The 22,561-nt window shown below is 38.5% G+C and overlaps 1 protein-coding gene across 1 annotated transcript in view; it reads left to right on the forward strand.

Annotated features, from left to right (window-relative positions):
- Positions 1-4,872: 4,872 nt before the first annotated feature.
- The window catches only part of LOC126471040 (voltage-dependent calcium channel type A subunit alpha-1), a 380,574-nt gene continuing 362,885 nt past the window's right edge, over positions 4,873-22,561 (forward strand). Inside the window, exons 1-3 of the mRNA XM_050099107.1 lie at positions 4,873-4,905; positions 5,432-5,587; positions 6,552-6,691. Of these exons, the coding sequence (XP_049955064.1) occupies positions 4,873-4,905; positions 5,432-5,587; positions 6,552-6,691 (329 nt within the window). The remainder of the gene's footprint in view (positions 4,906-5,431; positions 5,588-6,551; positions 6,692-22,561) is intronic.

Genomic DNA, 22,561 nt, shown 5'->3' on the forward strand with positions numbered 1-22,561 from the left:
AGATGTAGAACTGGATGGCTGTAGGCCTGTAGCGGTGATTGTAGATTGTGGACATGAAGTCGCCTGCAGCATATTCCACCCTAGTCGAAGCAAGCTAATAAATAAAATAAAAAAGCCGAAGGAATACACCAACTTTGAAGGCATGTTTACAAACTGACAACAGAGACGTCAAATAGCTGTTGCGACGCCAGCGCTCCAGGTGGTTACATTTCACATTGCAGCGAAACAGAAGACGAACGACCTTTATGATCAAATCAACGGCGAGGCTCTAGATTTGATCATATTTATTTGACGACAGGGGAGGTTTGATAAAGCTCCTTACTACACCATCAAATTTCTTTGACATAAATATTTGACGTAACGACTTTGCAAAGAAATGTGATAGTGTAATACCGGCCTACGCGACATGTGCGTCCCACCGTCACCTGTCACCACTGAAAGATTTTTTTTGTTCACAGACGCGCTGCTCGCATTTATTAGGTATATTTTAAAGTGTCACGGTCAGTGTTTGATGACGACTTCATGTGTTAATTCCGTAACAAGAGAACGGATTTTTAGTTCTGATTATGACTCAATATAGTCGAAACCGGTTAATAGTAACACATCGGGTATCTCTCCTATGGATCGTCAGGTGCATTTTCTGTGGTGTTTTCAGCAGATATTTGCAATTTCGTTCTTGCAATGTGTAGCTGGAACCAGCCCGAACAAATATTGTTCGTTAAATCTCTCATACGACCCCCAGTTTCGATGGAAAGCGTCGGCTTCCTGTCCGTTACAAACAAAATTATTTTTAAATCGAACTTTTACGTGCCCATTCGATACAGCAGTCCCAAATTAGTGTAGTGCGATATTCCTTTTATCGATATGTATTAACAGGGACAGTAAAACACAAAGAACAAGCCAGAACTTTAGCAGCAACCGCGACGGAGCAATGCTGCTGCATAGCAGTCAGCGAGGGCCAGAGAGGTGCTGCCGGTGCTGGAGTAGTGGTTATTACCCGTGCATTACTGTTCCTCTTAATATATTTCGATGAAATGAATGTAGCACTTGACTAATTTACGACCGCTCTGTCGAATGGGCACGTAAATTTTCGATTCGAAAATCATTTTCTTTATAATGGAAAACAAACCGACGGTTTCCGTCGACGCTGGCCGTCGCATGAAAGAAGTGAGGTGGAGCATCTGTTTGGGCTGGCTCCAGCACAAACAAAATTGCAAATATCTGCCAAAACACCAGAGAAAATGCGTCTGACGACTCTTAGATGGGACACCCTGCTCATATAAAAATTGCGATCAAGACACTTGTGAATAAAAATATATATTTTTCTAAATACTTACTTTAAAACATGATAAGTTGAGGCTAATATAAAGTTGCCAATAATATTTTGGAAATAAATTGCGTTTTATTTCGTATAAAAGAACAAAAAAGGAATTTGAAAAATTGTGTACATAAATCAAACACACGCAACAGAATGTGTAATAAACGAAAACTTCTTCACCACTACAGACAACGGAAAACGAAAAGAGTTTCAGCATATTTTTCACTAATTTGTCTCCGATAGGGATTACTACGAATAAAAAGAAGTGCATCAACATTGTCCGGGGAAAAGTTGAGAATGAAACTGCTGTAACAAAAATTTCTTTCAGAAGCAGAGCTAGATGCTTGTATACACAATATGTCTCTGGTGATCTTCTGAAGAGTCAGCAAATTTTGAAGGCTCGTTTTCCAGTAAGAAGCCACATTTTCTTCTATTTTGCAGTTTTGATTTAAATATTTCTCCAGCTCATCTATTGGAATACGAGTCATTGACATCTACCCACAAAGCAAACTTCTTTACTTTCGCTGGTAGTGGAGTTTCTGTGGAATCTGACGAAAGAATTCTTTTCGTGGCTCGTGCATGCGTCTTTCACCAAAATGATTTTCACCTGATTTTAAAAGTACGAAAGCTTTTTAATATATCGTTTTGCAAATCCACGTCTATGTGAGCCCTACTGTGACTATGAAAGAATATTGAAAATAAAACTAAATGTTCTGTTGTTGAAGCTATTTGAATTTCAGTGTTCCGCCAAGGTCGCTGACAAGTCGATCGGGCGAACTGTTACAGTTTATATTCAGCTCAACTGTTCTTTAGTCGAGGGAACATCGACATACTGTGACCTACCTCGGTTTCAATCGAGGGATGTTCCCTTTGGAACTGGCCTGTGGCGAGCTATTAACACGGCAATAAATGGATTGTACGTCTCGCATGTGCCGTAACTTCACGCCTCTTGTCGTCAGATACCATTTTTAAATGACGAAAAAGTGACCAGAGAAAAGTAGCTACCTCATGCCACCTCTGGTCAACTAACCTTTTCTCTAAGTCATAAACTGAGGCGTTTGCGTAACAGATCTATTTCAGAGGCTTCTCTGTCCTGAGGCGCTTGACTCAAATGCTGTAATGTATTCTCATTCCTTGCCAACTGAAAGTGTAGTGTAGGCGATTACTCCAGCTGTAATACCTTTGACGCCTCCTTGAAACGCTGCAAAAACCCTCATGTTTTTGAAGACTTGCTATAAACTAAATGATAACGTATAAGAATTACAGTAATAGTATACATACTATGAGGAGAGGAATCAGTTCGCTCATCACTGTGATATCAATTCCTTCAATTCGAGCTATTTCTTCGTTCTCAGAGAGCTTCTCGCACAAAGCCGGATATTGGCTTACTACCGATTTCAACATTGTCAACTGCACATTCCAGCGAGTACCGTTGGTCTCTTCCAGTGTTCTACCAACAGCATCGAGAAGGCCACTTTTCTTTGTATACATCCTCCACAATAAAAGCATTTCTTAGCACTGTATTTAGCATATGGCAGGAACAATTCAATTGTGAATAATCGCGCCGTGCAGCGACAGTGTTGACACCTTGGTCAGTAGTAAAAGGCATTTCTTTCAAAGCAGTGTTGTGGGTACCAAGAGACATAAATTTTTTCAACAGTTCTCTTCGAATGGTATCGCCCGCTTTTGGTTCATTTGTAAACTGAGTTGTAAACAAAACGTGAGAGCTGAGAGTCCAGGCAACAAAACAGGTGACAGTACACGTGAGATAATGGTTTCTTCTTCCACTACATGTCCACGTGTCAGTTGTTGCTGAGCAGTCACCGTTTGTTATATAAGAAATTACCTCAGGCATAATTACATCACTTAGGTTTTTAGCGCTTTCTGCCATTTGCTGCGACAAGGTTATGGGATACCTTTCCGCAAGTCGCTCCAGTGTCGATCCAAAAAACTTTCACCTCATATAGTTCGGTATGACCTTAGGTCTCGCCCACACGTAGTCACGCATTTATCGACAGTTGCCTCCTGAGCAAGTTTAGGAAGACGCTTGTCGTCCACACACGAACACCGTTTAGCCACACGAAATCTTGTTTATTGCACATGCGGATAGCGAGAAATGTGCGAAGTGCCAGTTAACCCTTTACCATGAACACGAATTTCACTGAACAGCAAACAAAATTAGAGTTTTTTCCCATCGCCATTCACTATAGGCTTAAATACCGTCCAAACTGATCTTTTAGGATTCGTTTCAGGCTGTGTAGCTCTATATTAATGACTGATTAACTTTCCTTTTCTCCCTTTTTCTCGACATACTTCCCTTCCTTTGCATAGCAAGTTTAGTTTCTGCGTTAAGAAAAAATATGGGGAATTCGCACCATTCCACTAAGCACTACTCTACGCGCCATTGGTAAACCCCAACTCGCAACAGCGGTCATTTCTACCACCAGCCCGTTGGCCACAGCACATCAGTGCTTGCGCACAGTACTGGTCAGCTGGGCGCCATCAGCAATCTGTGTGCTGCCGTCACGAGCTCGCTCAGTGTTGAGCGGCCCGCGGGATGCTCTCTACTCGCGACCCTGCTGAGCCTGCTAGCACACAGGTGCTAGCGTAAAGATGCCGAAGAAAAACGCGCAAACTGCGCATGAGCAAGGAAACTGCGCGCGCAACTCTCTCGCTGCTCATCCAAAAAGGGAAACCCCCCAAAGACTTACTGGTAAGATGGTCCAGTGGATAGGCTGTCAAAAACTGAACACAGATCAAGCATGATAACAGGAAGAAAGTTTTCTGAACTGAGGAAAAAAAAAAAAGTCAGTGAATGGTCCAAACCAAGAAATGCAATATGAGTGAAAAGGAACAGCCGCAGTGTTGTGGTTAATTGGTGACAATGTTGGACTCGCAAGTGGACGAGCCGTGTTCGAAACTACTCCGTGCCATTTACTTTTATTTAATTTTTTTCACAGCATTATGAACTGTCCTTCCAGTCATTGAAATGTTTGTCTTCTTTCTGTAGTCTTGGCAGTTGTCATACTATACGCTGGTTATAGAATAGGAGTCTAGGCCTTGTACAAGCAATTAATGTCAGAGAAATTAAGCTAGTTAAATAGTAAGATTAATCATTCCACGTACCTAACATATTAAAATTCTTGATAAGCTCTTCTCCTTCGTGAGGTCTAAATTATCTGAAATACTCAAACAATGGGCACTTGCAGTCACTGCCTAACTCATGAGACATTGCCCGACAGTCTCTACGAAGATTAGTTAACAGATGGCTTCTTGCCTTCATCTTGAGATGATCCACACATTTTAAAGACCCAAAGAGAACCATACCTCTATCACACTTCAGACTAAACACTATTACTATAAGGAAACACCACAGAGTAAGAAATCCAGCTGATCACATCTGCAGTCGCCACTCAACTGACCTAACAGATGTAATGCAAATAGTGGAAGCAAACCTTGGATTTGCTCCAGTCTTCCTGCGAGAAGCTCAAAAACTTAGAACTTTCTTTCCATTGCCACTGAAAGTAAAACCCTCTGTATCTCTGTTACTAGCCATGTTATTTGAAAGCCACTTCAACTGCCTTGTAGTACTGTCAGTTGGCCATCAGAATATGCTATCAACTGATTTTCTAATTAAATGGACTTACCCCACTTTTTCTGTGGGTTCTTCAATTATGAAAAAACTGAAATTGGGATGATCACATAGATAATGGTGTGAGGAATGCAAATCAAAAGACTGTGTTTTATTTGCAGAACATCTACGTATTGTTGTGTGGTCATCATCATCATCATCATCATCATCATCATCATCATCATCAATCCCCATTACGGTCGGAGGAAGGCAACGGCAAACCATCTCCATTCGGACCTTGCCTAGTATGGCGGTGCGGGTCTCCTGCATCATTCCCCTATGCTCTGTCAAGAAGCATGGGACTTAACTTCCATATTAGAGTTTGGGAGATATACACTTGGACAGAAATTACTGCATTTAGTCACAGTTGCTACATATACTATTTTAGAATGTAAATTTATATTAAAAATATGATTTGCCTTTAAGTACAGTATTGAACGTGAGTGGACTAAATTTTTTAAACTAATTTTGCTGTCTGACAGGTATTTGTGAATAAGTTAGGGTCTGTATTATTTTCCTTAATGACTGATAATCCGTTTGAATATGCTGTGTTACTTACCATCATTGCGAATTGTGTGGTGCTGGCATTGGAAGAGCATCTGCCTTGTAAGGATAAGACGATACTGGCTCAAAAACTGGTATGTATAATAGACAGGTCATATAAATGCACATTCCAATTTTATAAAACTTCCTCATTTCTGAGCTTGCTGTTAGAAGTAACACACAAATTGAAAAAAACATAGCACCTCTATATTCTAGAAAATACAGGAAAGTCATTTATTTGTGTGTTATACAGTGCTCTTCAGTACCATTTATGTTTCCTTGCAGAATGTTTCATCATATAGTAAATTTAATTTTTTGTTTTTGCCTGCTGTCTGACTAGTATATACCAGGACAAATCACAATAAGAACAGTATATCAGTAAAGCATGGGCAAATCAGAATTTTCAGGCAGGTCATGAGTTGTGTCTGAACAGAAAATAACATTTCAAGTTTGTATTTTGGTCATGACTGCTGTTTTAACCTTTCAATAAGGATCACTTACCGCATTGTTAATAACAACATGGTTTAATAGATGGTTGCCAAAGCTCAGAAATTATTTTCTTTAAGTGACAGAAAGTAAGAACCGATACTTAAGAATATTGTGTGTTTTTTTAATTGCCCATGTGTTAAATTTGTGACTGAGTGCAGATGAATTATTGTTATTTAACCCTTTGCAAAAAATACTCCATTTACAGTGATAACATTTTAAGGAAGGAATACAGTTCTTGACAGGAAAAGGAGAAAATCTTTACTGTGTACTGTTTCATTTTAGTACAAGGAAGTAAATGAGTTTCAAGAAATGATAATGAAGGTTGAATCAGAAGTGGAGAATGTGTATAATGCTTTTCTTTTAGCCTAAAAAAAATGTTCATAATAAACAGTTGTTTTGACCATGCTTGGTTATCAGTGTATTAAAGTTGGTAACTACATTTAATGTAATTAATTGAATGAAATGTAGTTTATCAATCTTTTAAAATCCAAATTATGTTGTTCTAGACATTTTCAGAAATGTAATGCACTTAAGAAGATACTGCAATTGAATTTTATTTTATTTTTGCAGGAAAAAACGGAGGCCTATTTCCTTGGTATTTTTTGTGTAGAAGCGTCCCTCAAAATATTAGCGCTAGGTTTTGTACTCCACCCGAAATCATATCTCCGCAATATTTGGAACATGATGGATTTTGTTGTAGTAGTTACAGGGTAAGTGAAGGAAAATAGAACTTAATTTTTTTAACATAGTGTATGTCCTCATCTGTGTGCAATCGCAACATGTCAGATATGTTGTGCTTTCATATTTCAGGGTAGCTAAAAAGGTAATTCAAAATGCAGTCATTTCCTTTATCAGTTATGCTTTTATTGTATTGTGCTATAGTTTTATGCCATAATTCTGTCAACATGTGCAAGTTTTTGCTAAGATTGACATCCATGTTATTTTGTTACCAAAACCTCATTTAATGTTGTGTCACTGCATAACTGTTATTAAATTTAGGTTTGCTGTCAGCATACGCAATTAAAATATGGAATTCATTCTTTTCTTTCTTTTTGTTATTGTGAACTTCCCTACAGTGGTGTTGATGCTGTGGATAGCATAATTTATAGTTTTCATTATTGTTAATAGCTCTTTGGCAGACACATTTCTAATCTTAATTTTATGTTATTCTTAATTTATCAATAGAGTGTGTGTGTGTGTGTGTGTGTGTGTGTGTGTGTGTGTGTGAGTGTGTGTGTGTTAATCATGTATATGTCCAAGCACACTTCTCTGCATCACAATGCTATATCTCCTTTGCATGCTGTATAATTTCAGTGAGTTGATGAAAATCATCAGTTCATGTAAGGGTAAAAAGAGTGAAAGGTAAGAGGACGACAACAATATAGTTGTACACACAGGCTGTGGCAGCTGTTCTGCAGACATGTGTGAACAGCAGAATACATGTTCCTGCTGCTTCACTATCAGTTGATGGATTGTATTCCTCATAATATGAAATGACAAGATTTCTGCAATGCCAAATTAAAATAATATATGAGGGGTATTCCATGACAACACTGCCACTTAACTGTGATTGAAATGCTTATAATCACACAAGTTCACATTCTTTTAATTTAATAGTGATTCTGTTTTAGAAATTAAGAAGTATTCTCTTCCATTGCTAGGTTAGTATTGTTATTAAGTGTTTTACTGTTGCTGTATGTAATACCCTTTGACTACAGATCAGCTCCACACAGATTTCTGATGTAGCTTTTAATTATGGTGCTTTTATCTGCTGTTTGTAAGAGATACAAGACTTTTCCATGCTGAACCTTGTAAATGTTGGTAGAAATTAAACTGTATTAGACAGAAAATTAAGTTGAGAAAATTATTGAAATTATGGGACAGAAAGCTTACCTTCAGGATTCAAAATTGATAGGTTCTAAAAAGAATGGATTATAGGAGGAAAGTTTTCTAAAAAGAAAACACACAAGTACCAAAAGCTAGAATTAGTGTTACCCATTTCAAATGTTTCTATTGATGGTATTAGGAATTTTTCCTCTTGAAGGTAAGCACTGACCTACAATTCTGTCTCCTTGGAGTCTTTAGTGAAATTTTAGTACTTAGGTAATGTTAATGAGCTATGTTTGCTTTCTAATTTTAGTAATTACAAATAAGTCTTGCATATAAGATAATCTTCATAAACATGTCATTTGTACTATTTTAGATAAGAATGATGGTTCTCAGCATGGAGAGACTGTTGGCTGCCCAGTCATACATCTCCAGTATTATGCTGACAAATGCATCTGTTGTATTTGATGCAGAGTGCTGCCTGGTTCAGAAACTATGGGGCCAGATAATGTAGCATAAAATTTGTAGTACCCACATCTGTCCTTACTTCATAAGTACCATTCATACTATTGTGGACCCAACACAAGACAGGAGGTGGTCAGAATGGCTACCTCACTGGGACTGTGTGAGCATGGAATTCAATCACAATAGGGCCACAAGTAGCATTCCAGCAGGAGGGCTCATCAAGTAACTCAACACCCACTTGACTCCCAGAGATTTATTGTAATCAGTATATAATTGTTGAACAGTAACATGGACTGTGAGTCTCCACGTCACCTCCCGAAGGCTGCAGTACTTCTGCCGGAGATAACACTGAGACTAACGTGGTGTTCATACAGAGTTCATATAAGTTGAAGTACATGCCCCACTATAGTTCACTGATGGTGATGGAGCCATCAGAGGTGGCAGCAAAAGGGCAGGTGATGAGGATAAAGGTAGCAAAAGCTCTGTTGTTGGATGACAGTAGTCATCAAACTAAGTTCTTCACACAAGGCCAAACCAATCACTGGAATCCACAACACGATCCCACCATACCTGTATCCTTTATTACCGGAGATAGTGGTATCTGTTTGCTTGCCGGTTTAGATTGTTGCGCTATGTACCAAAACTGTAAGTCCAAGAGTACCATATGGGGACATCAATTGCTTGCCTCAGAAATTAGGCGAGATAACGACTGGCTGCTGGTGCAAAGTGTTTTGCTGCCATAGGCTTTAATGGTCCAATTGCAGCTTTGTAGAGTTGATGAAACAGTGAAGTGTACATGCTTGCTTCAGTCAGCAAACAGGATGTACTATCCAGTGAGAGGGTGTTACAATGGTCTGGAGGCTTGTATGCCATTAACATTGTATTCATCTTAAGTAGCAGCTAAGAAGTAGTCAGAATACTGAAGGGCATCCTGTGGCTGTGTACACTACCACTCCTGGTTATCATGAAAATGTTTAGGGAATTTGTCATGTTCCAGTAGAGGAATGAATGCTTAAAATTGCAAAATGACATTCAGTAGTTGACCAAGTCAACTGCTCACCATCTATGTACATACATACACTGAGGCCACCCAAATGGAGAGAAATTGGTTTACTGTGTTACAAAATAAGGTATTGGGAGTCAGCAGTTACAGTGCCTGTGCTGTAGGAGCTTCAGTATGTATGTTTTAATCAATAGTATCTTATTTGTAAATAACAGTGCAGTAACAAGACTTGTATTTGAGGTAACACTGTAACAGGTGTAGTGCCCAATGTAAAATTTTTAGTCAAAACACTTAACTTAATTGTTGGAGCAGATAGGTTATAGTGTTGCAGAGAGGCCAACTCAATCATTTTCATTGTAATTTTAATTAATTAATTAATCAATTAACTAATTTTGTGATCACATAGTCAAAAGATTTTAGTGTTTTATTTAATTTATAATTACTTTAACATTTGATGGAAAATGAATTATGGATTTGCACGGTTCTTTTCTGTGTATAGAGATTTTTTAAAACTTTTTATTTTATTTTTCAAAAAGTGAAGGAATACAGAGGTCTGAGACATCTTTTTTTATGGATTTGCACAGCTCTTTTCTGTGTGCAGAGATTTTTTTAAACCTTTTACTTTACTTTTTTTAGAAAGTGAAGAAATACAGAGGTGTGAGACAGTTTTTAGTGTTTGTGTGGCTGCATTTCTTTTAAAATGCATGCATTTTAACAATATTTGCCACACACAACTTTTGTACATGAACTGTTGTATATGAGCTACTGTTCATGGTGTTGAGAACCATATCTAGAGATCATTATCATGAGAATCAACAAATATGAGAGAAGCAATTATTAGTGTTCATTTGATTGATTTTGGGATGCTGCATGCAAATTTTGATTAGGTGGAGGTGAATATTGCACATTTTCATGTATTCATGTAACTCCCAATAAATACTTACTGTGTGGTCAAATTGTGTAGCCCTTCGCATCCAATAACTGTTTCTTGCTAGTAGCTTTTTTTTTTTTCTGTAGTGTATGACTATTACTACAGCAGCTGTCACTACCATTACAGTTATCATTAGTATGGGTAGAGAGAGAGAGTAAAATTGTCATCTCAAATTGTTATGACACCATAATACAACTTTCATCTGTTGCAAAATTTTGTTTATGTACAGAATGGGAAACTGTACCACAATTCAGATTGCATGTTGTGATGCAAAATAAGGGAAATCACCAAAACAATTAATAGTATCACACTGTAGGTTTCAAAACTAGTAAAGAATGATCCAGTTCTATTACAATGTCACTGTGGCTATCTTGTCAGCTACGATTATTTTCTGAGGAAGAGATATGAGGCACTTTGAGATTTCATGTTTTTCTCATTTTGTGTGAAATCCTAGAGTAATGAAACATGTTAAAAGGATGCAAAGTAATATGTATCCTCACATTTATTGTCTCCTATTTCACCTATTTTCTGAATGTAGAAACTGAATTTTGTGATAGTAACAACAATTATTACTAACACAAGTAGATATCAATAGTCAGGGTCTTTATTTTCTACTTATGTGTCACGGTATGCAACATCGCTAAATATATAAGGAGATCATGAGAAAAAAGGACAGTTTCCATCTTTAATTTACTGTTCTTGCAGTTGAGTGATGTGGTGCAATGGTTAGGTTACCGATTTCATACCCAGTACCAAGGTCCAGACACCATGATTTAAGTTTTTCACAGTTAACATCATGATTTAAGTCTTTCACTGTTAACACCATGATTTAAGTTTTTCACAGTTTTTTTTTTTTTCTCAATTTCCTTCACTGACACCTCGGTTGATTTAGTGCACCATCATTACATTACTGGGTGAGTGCTCAACCTCTGATGACCTTACCATTGAATGGATGATAACCTCTAACAGCCTTACTTATTTCTTATGCTGGCACGCTGTTGTGATTTGCTTTCAGTCTTGGAAGAACAATTACCAAAATTGTGAAAAGAATGAATATTTCATTACCACAACCTGCTTCAGCAGTATTTTTTTTACTGTAAATTGCAATATCACTGTGATAAGTTGTTGCATTATTTCCAGTACAAAGTATCCACTCTTTCACTTCTGAAGTGCTCATTCATACTTTCTTAATATCTGGCACTGGGTATATAATTAGCAGTTGAAGTTTCTTTCTATTCATCTGGGCTAATTATAAACATAATATATGCCCTAAAGATAATGTAGTACAGTAACTCTAGCAGAATGTACTCCGATGCAAATCGTTAGTGAGGTGGATCTAACTTAAAGAGATTTGATATACATTTTGTAACATGCATCAAACTTATAATAATTGTTTCTAGTGGTAGCTCCAAAAATTATGGAAATATGTAAACTTATTGGGAAATATTAGAACACATTCTCTTAACTTGTTTTAAAACAGAAAAATTTTACACTTACAAAAGCCGGAGAACTAAGGAAACTGCCTTAACCAAAGGGCAATATTTTGTCTTATGTCATGCTACAAATAAATTATGTCATAATAGTAATGCTTCATCACACTGTGGGTTATATTGTAGTAAAAGGGTTTATAAACTAGGAATGGGGTCATAACTGGTTTCTGGTGGACTATAATTTGTTTCCAAATCCTTGAACAGTGTTCAGTGATTTACATCTATTACTTCCTAATTTGACTTCATCTGTCAGACAGAGCCGTCCTTGTAAGTATGCAGCCAAAACTGGTGCTCAGGTAAGCAAACTTGATAATTTGCAGTCAACTGGCAGCTCTTGAACATTATGAATTCATCTAGATATTGCTTCATTACATTATAAGCACAGCTGATGCATCCACGTAAGTCTTCAGGTGAACTCATAATTCTCCCTTATGCATAGTGGATTGCGAAGTACTGATCTGCAATCAATAGGTAAGTAACACTAAGTGAGGTCAAGTTCACACCATCAAGACAGTCACCATCAAAATGTTTATGGAAAAAGAGGAAAGCACTGCTGTTATGGCAACTGACAGACCAATTGGGCCCAACCAAATTCTGTGTCATCCTCAGCTGTCAGCATCATCAAGACACAGTATATATAGCGCCACCGGGTCAGCACATTGCTCTCCTGGTCATTGTCAGGTTAGCACAACTTCTCATTTGCATAGCTCCTCAATTGGAATCACGAGGCTGAGTGCTCACCATTCCCCCACAAAGGAAAAATCCCTGGCAGTACCTCGAATCAAACTTGGGTCCCCCACATGCCAACCAGCTGTGGTGACTGTTCGGCTATGGAGGAGGACCTTTTTATTGACAACCTCTTTATTTAAGAGTTACACTAAAATTCCTATTTTTCTGTTTGAGGTCATGTAATGGTTAAGGTACTGGACTTTTATTTGAGGGAGACAGAGTTCAAATGGTTATCTAGCCATCTAGATTTATATCTTCTGTTTGCCCTAAATTAATAATGGCAAATGCTGGGCTAGTACCATTGGAAAGTACATGGTTGATTTTTTTTCTCATCTTTGTCCTATCCAAGCATACACTCCATCTCTAATGACCTCACTGTTGAAGGACCAATGAAGCCTTGTCTTCCTTCTTAAAACAGCCTGTCTGCATGTTCATTGTTTCTTTGCTCTCATTTGGTCTCTCATTAATAATAGGTCATTAGCTATGGAATAATTCTCTACTGTGAGCTGTCATTATGATCTTCTGCATTCACAGACATTGATGCAGACAGACTGTAGATAACACCACAGTGTGCTGAATGGTGAAGACAGAATGGTGTTAAATTATTAAAGATATTAAGAAACATTTGAGCAAAGATTGGTAACATTAGTGAACTAATCTACAATCAATGCTACACTGCTCTGCAAAACTTAAGGATGGGATAGATACAGTAACATAACATATTAACAAGTCAGTGAAAATGAATGAAAGTGTGAGAGCTTGTTACCAGACATCTCACAGTGATGCACATAAAGCTAGAGAAACTGGAAGAAGTGAAACCACTTCAGAGACTTTACTGGTCTCGTACAGCTATGCTTTTGTGTGTATAGATTGAAGCAGCAAGTGAAAATTTGTACCAAGGCCAGGAATTGAACCTGCGTCTCCTGCTTACTAGGCAGGTGTGTCAGCCACTAAGCCACCTTGGCACAACGGTTCACATAACTGCACAGATTACCCAGTCACACCTCCCTCCTCGATCCAAATTCTAACTGCCATCCCAGTCTACTGTAAATTCTCCCTTACACATGAACAGAATTGCCGAGGCTCTCTGTGTTCTGCACTAGCATCTCAGCACTGAATGTAAATGAGGGATCCAGCCTGAAATCCAGAACATGGAGAGCCTTGGCAATCCTGTTCATGTCTAAGGGGGAATTTACAGTAGACTGGGGCAACAGAATTTGGATCAAGGAGGAGGTGTGTCAGGGTGCTCCATTCAGTTGTGTGAATCAGTGTGCCAATGTGCAAAGTGGCCTGGTAGCTAATGCACCTGCCTAGTAAACAGGAGACTTGGGCTCGATTTATGGCCTTGTACAAATTTTCACTTACCGCTTCCGTCTATATACATAAAATCATATCTGTATGAGACAAGTAAAGTCTCTTAAGTTGTGTTATTTCATTTCTGTAAGTACCTACACCTGGGTTTCAGGCTGGATCCCCCATTTGCATTTGATGTTGAGGTGCTATTCCAGAACATGGAGAGCATTGGCAGCTCTGTTTGTATGGAAGGGGTAATTTACAGTAGACTGGGGTGGCAGTGAGAATTTGAATCAAGGAGGGAGGCATGCCAGGTTAATCTGTACAGTTGTGTAAACCGCTGTGCCAATAAGCAGGATACCCGGGTTTGATTCCTGGCCTTGTACACATTTCACTTGCCGCTTCGGTCTATATATGTAAAAGTGGGAGAAGAATGAAGAGTGACAAGTGTAGCTCAGATGTTTTTTATTGCTCAGAGCATTATTTCACATGCATAGGGAGCATTCAGAACCACAGACAATGCTGCCTAAAGGAGGGGATGTGGTTGACCACAGTCATCTGCAGCAGCAGATGACGGCTACATTGTGCAACAGGCAAGAAGGGACCCATGTCAAACAGTGGATGCAGTTACAACCACATTTAACAGGATTGCAAAGCATGCAATGTCAACTCCACAGTGGAATGGTGACTGCATAGCGGTGGTTTCTTTGCCTGATAACCAGTATGTTGTGTTCTGTTGATACCTGCATATAGGCGGCACCGTTTGCGATAGTGCCAAGAGCATAGGGACAGTTACCCTCTGTACTATATCATAGTAGTTCTTTTATGTATGGTCCAAAAATGTATGGTCCAAACTTCATAAAACTATGTTAATTGGCACTGACACTTCATGTAAAACATACTTTTGTCTTTAAGTTCTGCACATCAGTGTATTTTACGGTTCTATATCTTCTTCATTAGTGTAAATATGTGGCATTTTACCCAGTGCATGTACATCTACATCTACATCTACATGACTACTCTGCAATTCACATTTAAGTGCTTGGCAGAGGGTTCATCGAACCACAATCATACTATCTCTCTACCATTCCACTCCCGAACAGCGCGCGGGAAAAACGAACACCTAAACCTTTCTGTTCGAGCTCTGATTTCTCTTATTTTATTTTGATGATCATTCCTACCTATGTAGGTTGGGCTCTACAAAATATTTTTGCATTCAGAAGAGAAAGTTGGTGACAGAAATTTTGTAAGTAGATCTCGCCGCGACGAAAAACATCTTTGCTTAACAGATGCTTCACTCTGATAACTCTCAGTTCCTCACACTTCTTCATTCACAAAACACAAACAACTGTGCATTCTGTGGGCTAGTTTATCACCAGGCAAATTTAATGGCAGAGACATCCCAAGCAAAGACAGTGAAGGCAATGAGGTAGATTGGACTATAGTGAAACATCAAAGGAGTTGGGTGGGTGAGGCACATATGTGAGTGCCACTAGCCTAAAAACGGATGTACATTAAATGTGTTCTATCTAGGAAACCATTTAGAATAGGGCATATGTACATATGAAGCTGATGCAACATCTAATCTTGATAACATCTATTGTAGTGTATCATGAACCCTCTCAGATAATGGCAAACAGAATTTCCAACTAGTGCACTCTGTCCAATTATCTGTGATACTACTGTAGGATGTAAAGAGCAAATTCAAAGTCAATAGAGCAAACGAAGTTACCAACTAGAGATCTCCAAATGTGTATTTCAATACAGTCATAGGAGGTTATGAGAAAATTTAGGAGGCAGTCAGCTGATGAGAAAATGCGAACAGGTTTTCTCACTTGGTGTTGTGGTGTATTTCGTGGCTCAAGTTGAGGGAGATTTTTTGATGAAATGCTATTCAAAGATCTGAGCTTTGTTTCTTTTACTTTCTTAAAGCCAGTTTATATCATGGTATGGAGTCCACATTAAACTATAGGTCCACTTATATCATTGGTTGATTAAGTCATTTCTAAGGGTGGGAGAAGATAAGGACATCCCACCTCTAACACGACCATGCTTAATAAAGTACAACGGTGTTCAAACCAACCTTTAGAACAATGATAGATTTATTTTCATATGAAAATGAAATTCAGATATGAAGTAGTTGCTTCAAAAATTCAGAAAACCAAAAAGGTACTTTTTCTTGTATGGACTTGATTATTTATGAGTCATTGATTGTTGTATATTTTAGACACACACCAAGAGGAAACCTCTTACAAGTTCTGAACAGCACAGACTATGTCTCTGAAATTTTAGTCACAAAGAAGTTGTTAGGAACCATTTATTAATATCCATGAAAATTTAAATAGCTGATCTTTCAAAAATTGTACTTGATTTACTGCTTATAGCAAAGTTGGTATCCTGTGTAAAAATGTTTTCTGTTACTGTAATTGGCCAGAGTGGATAATTCTTATGTTGTTTCAGAGAAAACATGTTTCATCATTCTTAATATATTTTTCCTGCCTACCAGCCATATCAAAACTAACAATATTCATGATAGGGGTGATGAGTCACCATCAGGAACATAAACGAGACTGAGAACTTTGCTATCTGTGGATGAATCCTTTTCTGAGATGGGCTATACACGCATACATACCTGTACAGCTATACTGTGCTGGCTGATACATTGTGCAGGGATTGCAGTTCTACATCTTAAGGTGGGTGAGGACAACCACTCACTCCAATCAAGCTGCAGACCTGCAGTCCCAGCGAAATGTATTCAGCTGACATGATTCAACTATACAGGTGTGTGAGTGTGTGTGTGTGTGTGTGTGTGTGTGTGTGTGTGTGTGTGTGTGTGTGTGTGTCCAGCTTAAAAAAATGGTTCATCCGAAAGCTAGCAAAGTTTTTGCACTTGGTTACGTGCCTGATGACTACTTATTGCCTCTACTGTTTAGTGAGTGGTTACCTTTAGTCCTAAATTATTTATATTCTACCAGAAATTTCCACTACAATATTCATGACACTTTAAATTTAGTTACATTTTGCAAACCTTTCTATATCCTAACAATTTCATGCTCTTACAAAACAAAATCTACTTGTACCCTACTACACACGTAACCATTTTTGTACAGAATTCATTACTATGAATTTGGCCAATTTAGTGACATGTATTCAAAAGATAACAGTAAAATTTTGACAGTTCCCTCAGACGTCCCTCAGAAGCACACACAACTGTGATAATTTCTGAGGAGTTTTGTCTAGAAATGTATAAAAAACTTGAAAACAGAAGCTCACTTCACCTGTTTGAATTTCCTGCAGTTCCTGTCCAACTGAAGAAAACTGGAGACTCCAAGCAGAATGTAGCAAAACGTCAGCTTCAGGAAAATTCACTTTGTGACCAACACTATACAGGCTATTTGCTGTGGAAAGACAATATGTAACATTTCTCAGATTTAATTATACAGTGGTTGTACAAATCACCTGAATTAAAAAATTTGTTAGCACCTGGAGAATGATTATAGCTTTTGATCTTGAAATGACAAGGTTCCAACTTGTCTTTGACTTCTTTCAAGAAGTGCATCTTCATGATTCAGATTGGTTTTTTATGTTGTCATTTCTACCATATTTTGACAGAATTTTGGAGATCACATTATTTAGGACCATGTGGTTTGTACCTTACTATATATTGGTTTTGTGTTAACTGTGGCCGGCCGGGGTGGCCGAGCGGTTCTAGGCACTACAGTCTGGAACCGCATGACCGCTATGGTCACAGGTTCGAATCCTGCCTCGGGCATGGATGTGTGTGATGTCCTTAGGTTGGTTAGGTTTAAGTAATTCTAAGTTCTAGGGGACTGATGACCTCAGAAGTTAAGTCCCATAGTGCTCAGAGCCATTTTGTTAACTGTGATGAAAGTAGTTCTGATTTGCAGTAAGAACCTTGTCACTTATCATCTTTCTTTTTTTTTTCTGGCCTTATCCTGTATCTCCGAGTGGTCAGCATGTTAATCTGGATTTGGCACCTTTAGTTGTAAAGTGCAATCTTTCAGAACTAGGATTTCCTCCATTTAATTTAAAATCTGCTATGCTGTTATACTATAATTGAATTGATTTTTCTTGATATCATCCCCTGAAGGGTCCCCCACACATTCAGATTAAATATATGGTTTATTGACAAAGTCCATTTAACCATGGTATAATAACATGGCAAATTTTAATAAGTGAATCATGAGATGTAATTAAGTTTCAAAGCAGCCAAGATCTGCAAATGTATACAAAATTAACAGTAAGACAAATAACTGTATTGCTATAGTAACACATTTGTTAGTTGCTGGAATAATACATTTGTTAGAGAGTTGGAAAATGAATCTTTTTTCTCCTCCTCCTCCTCCTCCTCCATTGCAAATTGTGGTATGCCCATGTACATGTATCCTATGATGATTTCACAGAGAAGAAAAACAGCAAAAAACATGGTAATGACAATATTTCATTCCATTTCATATTTGGGTGCTGATGACCTCACTGTTTAGTGTCCTATATATGCTACCGCCATTGAATATTTAAATCTACTGATAAGCCAAAATGTTATGAGCACCTGCTTAACACCATGTTGGTCCATCTCTGGAATCCAATGCAGTAGCAGTTTTGTGTAGCACGAATTCACCAAGTCCTGAGTAGGTTTCTGGAGCTATGTGGCATCAGACATTTAAACACAGGTCACACAGTTTCTATAATTTACGTGCTGGTGGTTTGTGGGGATGGGGTTAATGCCTAATAGCCATGGGCACCTATGCCCAGGGGCCAGGGGGTGGGCGAGGCATGCCATCTCACACTCCCCCCCCCCCCCTCCAATTCTCAGCGAAAGGAGAAAATAAAGTGTAGTCAAGTGATTTTCTTTCAAGAAGAGGATTTATAAGTTGGCATTAAGCAGGTTTTTAACAGGACTGGAACTGGAGTTTTTATGTGTACTTACAAGTCACCATTTGTCTTCCAAAACATAAAAATACTTCATACCCCCAGATCTATGCTCCCCCCCCCCCCCCCCCCCCCCCCAATTAAACTAGCATATGGGCACCCTTGCTGATAGAATCACCGATGTGTTCCTTTGGCCTCAGATGAGGCAAATTTTGTGGGTGAGACATCAATGTGAGTTAACTAGCATGCTCCATAAACCATTGCAGTGTGATTCTGGCCTTGTGACACACAGTTATCCTGCTGGAAGGAACCATTACTGTCAGGGAAGACATAAACCGTGAAGGAGCTTCAGGTGGTTCACAGTATTGTTCACATAGTCCACAACTGTCATCGTGCTTTCAATTACTACCATAGGTCCTGTGGAAGCCCAGGTGAATTTCGTCTCCCATAGCATAATTCTGCTGCCATTGGCATTGTGTTGCAGTGTGTGTTTTGAGCAGTTATTCACCTGAATGACAGTGGACACCATCATTGACCTTGTGTAACAAAAAATATGATACATGCAATCAAATGTCATGTTTCCATTGATCCACAATCCCATCTTGACAACTCCATACATATAGGGGTCATTTGCTGTGGACACCAACGTTCAACATGTATTCAATGGTATGCTTAAAAACACTTTTGCCTGCATCAGCAGTGCACTGCATCATGAGATTGCCATGGATCACCATCTATCATGCTTTACAAAGCAATTAAGCCTCCAGACACCTTGCCTTGTGATGAGGTGTGGATGTCGAACACCTTTTTGCTTACTTCAACTACTTTCCATAGATGTTCAGGACAAAAGCATGTGAACAGCCAACCGGCTTCCCAGATGCCAGGCCATAACAATCTGCCCTTTGTCAGAGTCACTTATGTGAGTGGATTTCCTGAATTTCCCCACAGGACCAGTTCAATGCAGTCGTGCACGCATGTGTGTGTGTGTGTGTGTGTGTGTGTGTGTGTGTGTGTGTTTTATTTACCTCAGAGGAAAGACATTGTCCAAAAGCTTAGTAATATTTTTGGCCTTGTCTATGCACCTAGAGTGAGTTGTTGTTTTTCACTCCATTCATTGCTTGTATTCCACCCAGGATTTTCCATTACCATATCTATATTGTATTTTGTATCATTGTGATATTGAGGTAGATTAGCCTGTTCCAGATTGAATGCCTGCCTCCAGACGGATGGGTGTCGATGGGCAGCTGTGGGCACTATTGGGCAAACAGCTGAGGCACACACAGTTGCGCTGTAGCATATGGGACTGTACTGTCTTGGCCTCACACCTGCATGCAGTGGTGGCCAAGGGGGTTTACTCAAGCACAAATTGTGTGCAGTAGGACTATTAGCTGGGTAGCCTATAATAGCTGCACTGCTCACTAATGAGCTGATAGGTGCTTCCCAGTACTGGTGCCCTCTGGAGCGAGTGATGGAACAGCCTAAAGTAGATAACCATTTGAGTAAAAATTAAATAAATAAAATACACTGGAAAGTTTGTTTCAAAATGTGTGTTTGTGTTGAATTTGACAGTATATATTGATGTTTCTTTCCAAACAAGGTACAAGTAAGCATGCTTTGACTTTCAGTTAAAAGGATGAAACTTATTAAATAAGTGCATGATTTGGAGGGGCACTATGTTTCTCCATTTATCATTTATTTGTATAAAGAAAAGGTTGTATTCAAGACCAAGGAGAGAGGTACCATGATCAAGGAGGCTACTCTGTGAACTGCAGATATCCATTAAGAACAGAATGAATTTGTTAGTCTATAACTTTGCAGTGATGGTTACTGGGAACAAGAAACAATTGGTTATACCATTTTCCTATAACCTCTGAACATATATTGTATGCCAGTACAAGATGCTACTTCACAGAACTTGTATGACATAACTGAGTGGTAATAGCATAGGACATGAGGAAGAATCAGTGATTAATGTACAAACTGGTTAGTTGTAGAACAGGCACAATAGCAGGAATGAGTATTGGTAGAGAGGGGTGTGCTAAGACTGATAAATGCAAGATAGTGGAAGAAAAGAAACTGAATGCACAGGCTGCTGTGTAGAGCTGGGGAAAAATTCAACTTAATTGAAGAGATTGAGAGCCTGAAGTTATGTCCTGGGTTGTGACAGGAATGGAGTAGCTTTGAAAGATATTTATGCACTGATGTGTCACATTTTCATTTGCATGGGTGCCCATAAAAATATGGATGGCCTGCCATTTACCTAAAATTTTCTTGTTATTTTAGATTCTATGCCAAATGGAAATGCACTTAGGGCCCTGACAACCAATTTCTCTATATGTGAAGCTCCTACATATGAAGCCAACCAATCATAAATATTTACACCAATCAAACTTCTTTAGTCAATGCAAATTACTCTGAGGGTAATACTGTGTACCTATTGGTCTGTGATAGATCATCAAATTTTGCCAAGACATTACATCAGTTTCTTTGTTCACAATACCTCGTGTTCGTAGTTTTGAAAATAGGGCCATGAATTTTGCCCTTCCTTCATATGTTATTCTTCCTACCTTTATCTGTTGAGTGAGAAGCCATTGATTCAATTATGTAATAAAGATGAACTAATTCATTCTCAGGTAAAACGCTGATTGTTATTCATGCATATAGCTGTACACATAATTATTCAATGTCAAATAGTAGCCATTGTTTGCAGTTATACAGTTATAGCACCTTCCTTAGTGGAGATGTGTCAGTTAGTCCTGCATCTCATTCTTTTGTGGACAACTACTCTGGATGTGGTTACATTGTGTCATTTCAAGATGAAAACAAAATTGTTCATAATGTTAATTTTTTCAGGCAGCTTCCATCCCCTGTTCTTATGCATGCTTTAAATGAATAATCTAAATAAGAATTTCATGCCAGATGTTCACTACAAGTAATCTTCTATTGTGAATGATGAAATGATCTCAGACTTCAAACATATTTGAATTGTTTCTCAGCGGTATTTGGAGTACATACTTATGAGAATGTGCTGAAAAGTAATGCCTCTAAATTTTGCATGTGAAAACTCTTGAAGCTTTTTAAATAAAAGGGTTGTTTTAACATTCGACATCTTTATTCTTTGTGTCTACATATTTGCAGCTGCCTCCCTCTGGAGGGCTCCAAATTGTTGTGTGTAACATGATGGTGTGTAATGTAACTATGTTGGTGCATCAGAAGCAGCATTCTCGGATTGAGTTTCAATTTCAAAGAGTTTCTTCATTCATGGAGCACACTATCATTCAGTATGACAGTACCAGACCATACACAAGTACTGCACCACCTGCAACAATCAAATGCCTTGGGTTCACTGTCCTCGATCATCCTTCATACAGTCCTAACTTGGTCCCATCCAATTTTTATCTGTTTCCAAAACTTGAAGAACACCTTTGAGGACTTCACATTGATAGTGATGAAGCAGTGGAAGCAAAGGTGAGGTTATGGCTCCATCAAGAAAGTCAAACATTCTATAGTGATGGTATCAACAAACCAGTCTCTTGTTGGGAGAAATGTGTTCATCACTGGGGTGACTATGTTGAGAAAGAAATATCTCGACATGAAGAATAAAGATGTAGAATGTTAATAAAATTTGTTTTATTTAAAATGCTTCAATAGTTCCCACATAAAAAATTCAGAGGCATTACTTTTCAGCACGGCCTTGTACATAGATATTTTAAAGACCTCTGGAATGCTTCTCATTGCAAATATGAACCTCATCTTCACCTTTTTGAACAAACTTTGGTGTCCTTGCAGTGCTGTCACCTCTTATTTGTGACAAAGTAGCCGTTTTCATCCTTTAATCTGCTACTAGATTATTTCCAATCTGATGAAATGTCTCTTTTTTGGGTGCCCCGTACTGGTCTGCTTTCTTCAAGTTCTCCTTAAAACTACAATGTGGATGTCCCTCATGGGTACA

This window comes from Schistocerca serialis, chromosome 3, assembly GCF_023864345.2.
Source record: "Schistocerca serialis cubense isolate TAMUIC-IGC-003099 chromosome 3, iqSchSeri2.2, whole genome shotgun sequence".
Classification (NCBI taxonomy): domain Eukaryota; kingdom Metazoa; phylum Arthropoda; class Insecta; order Orthoptera; family Acrididae; genus Schistocerca; species Schistocerca serialis.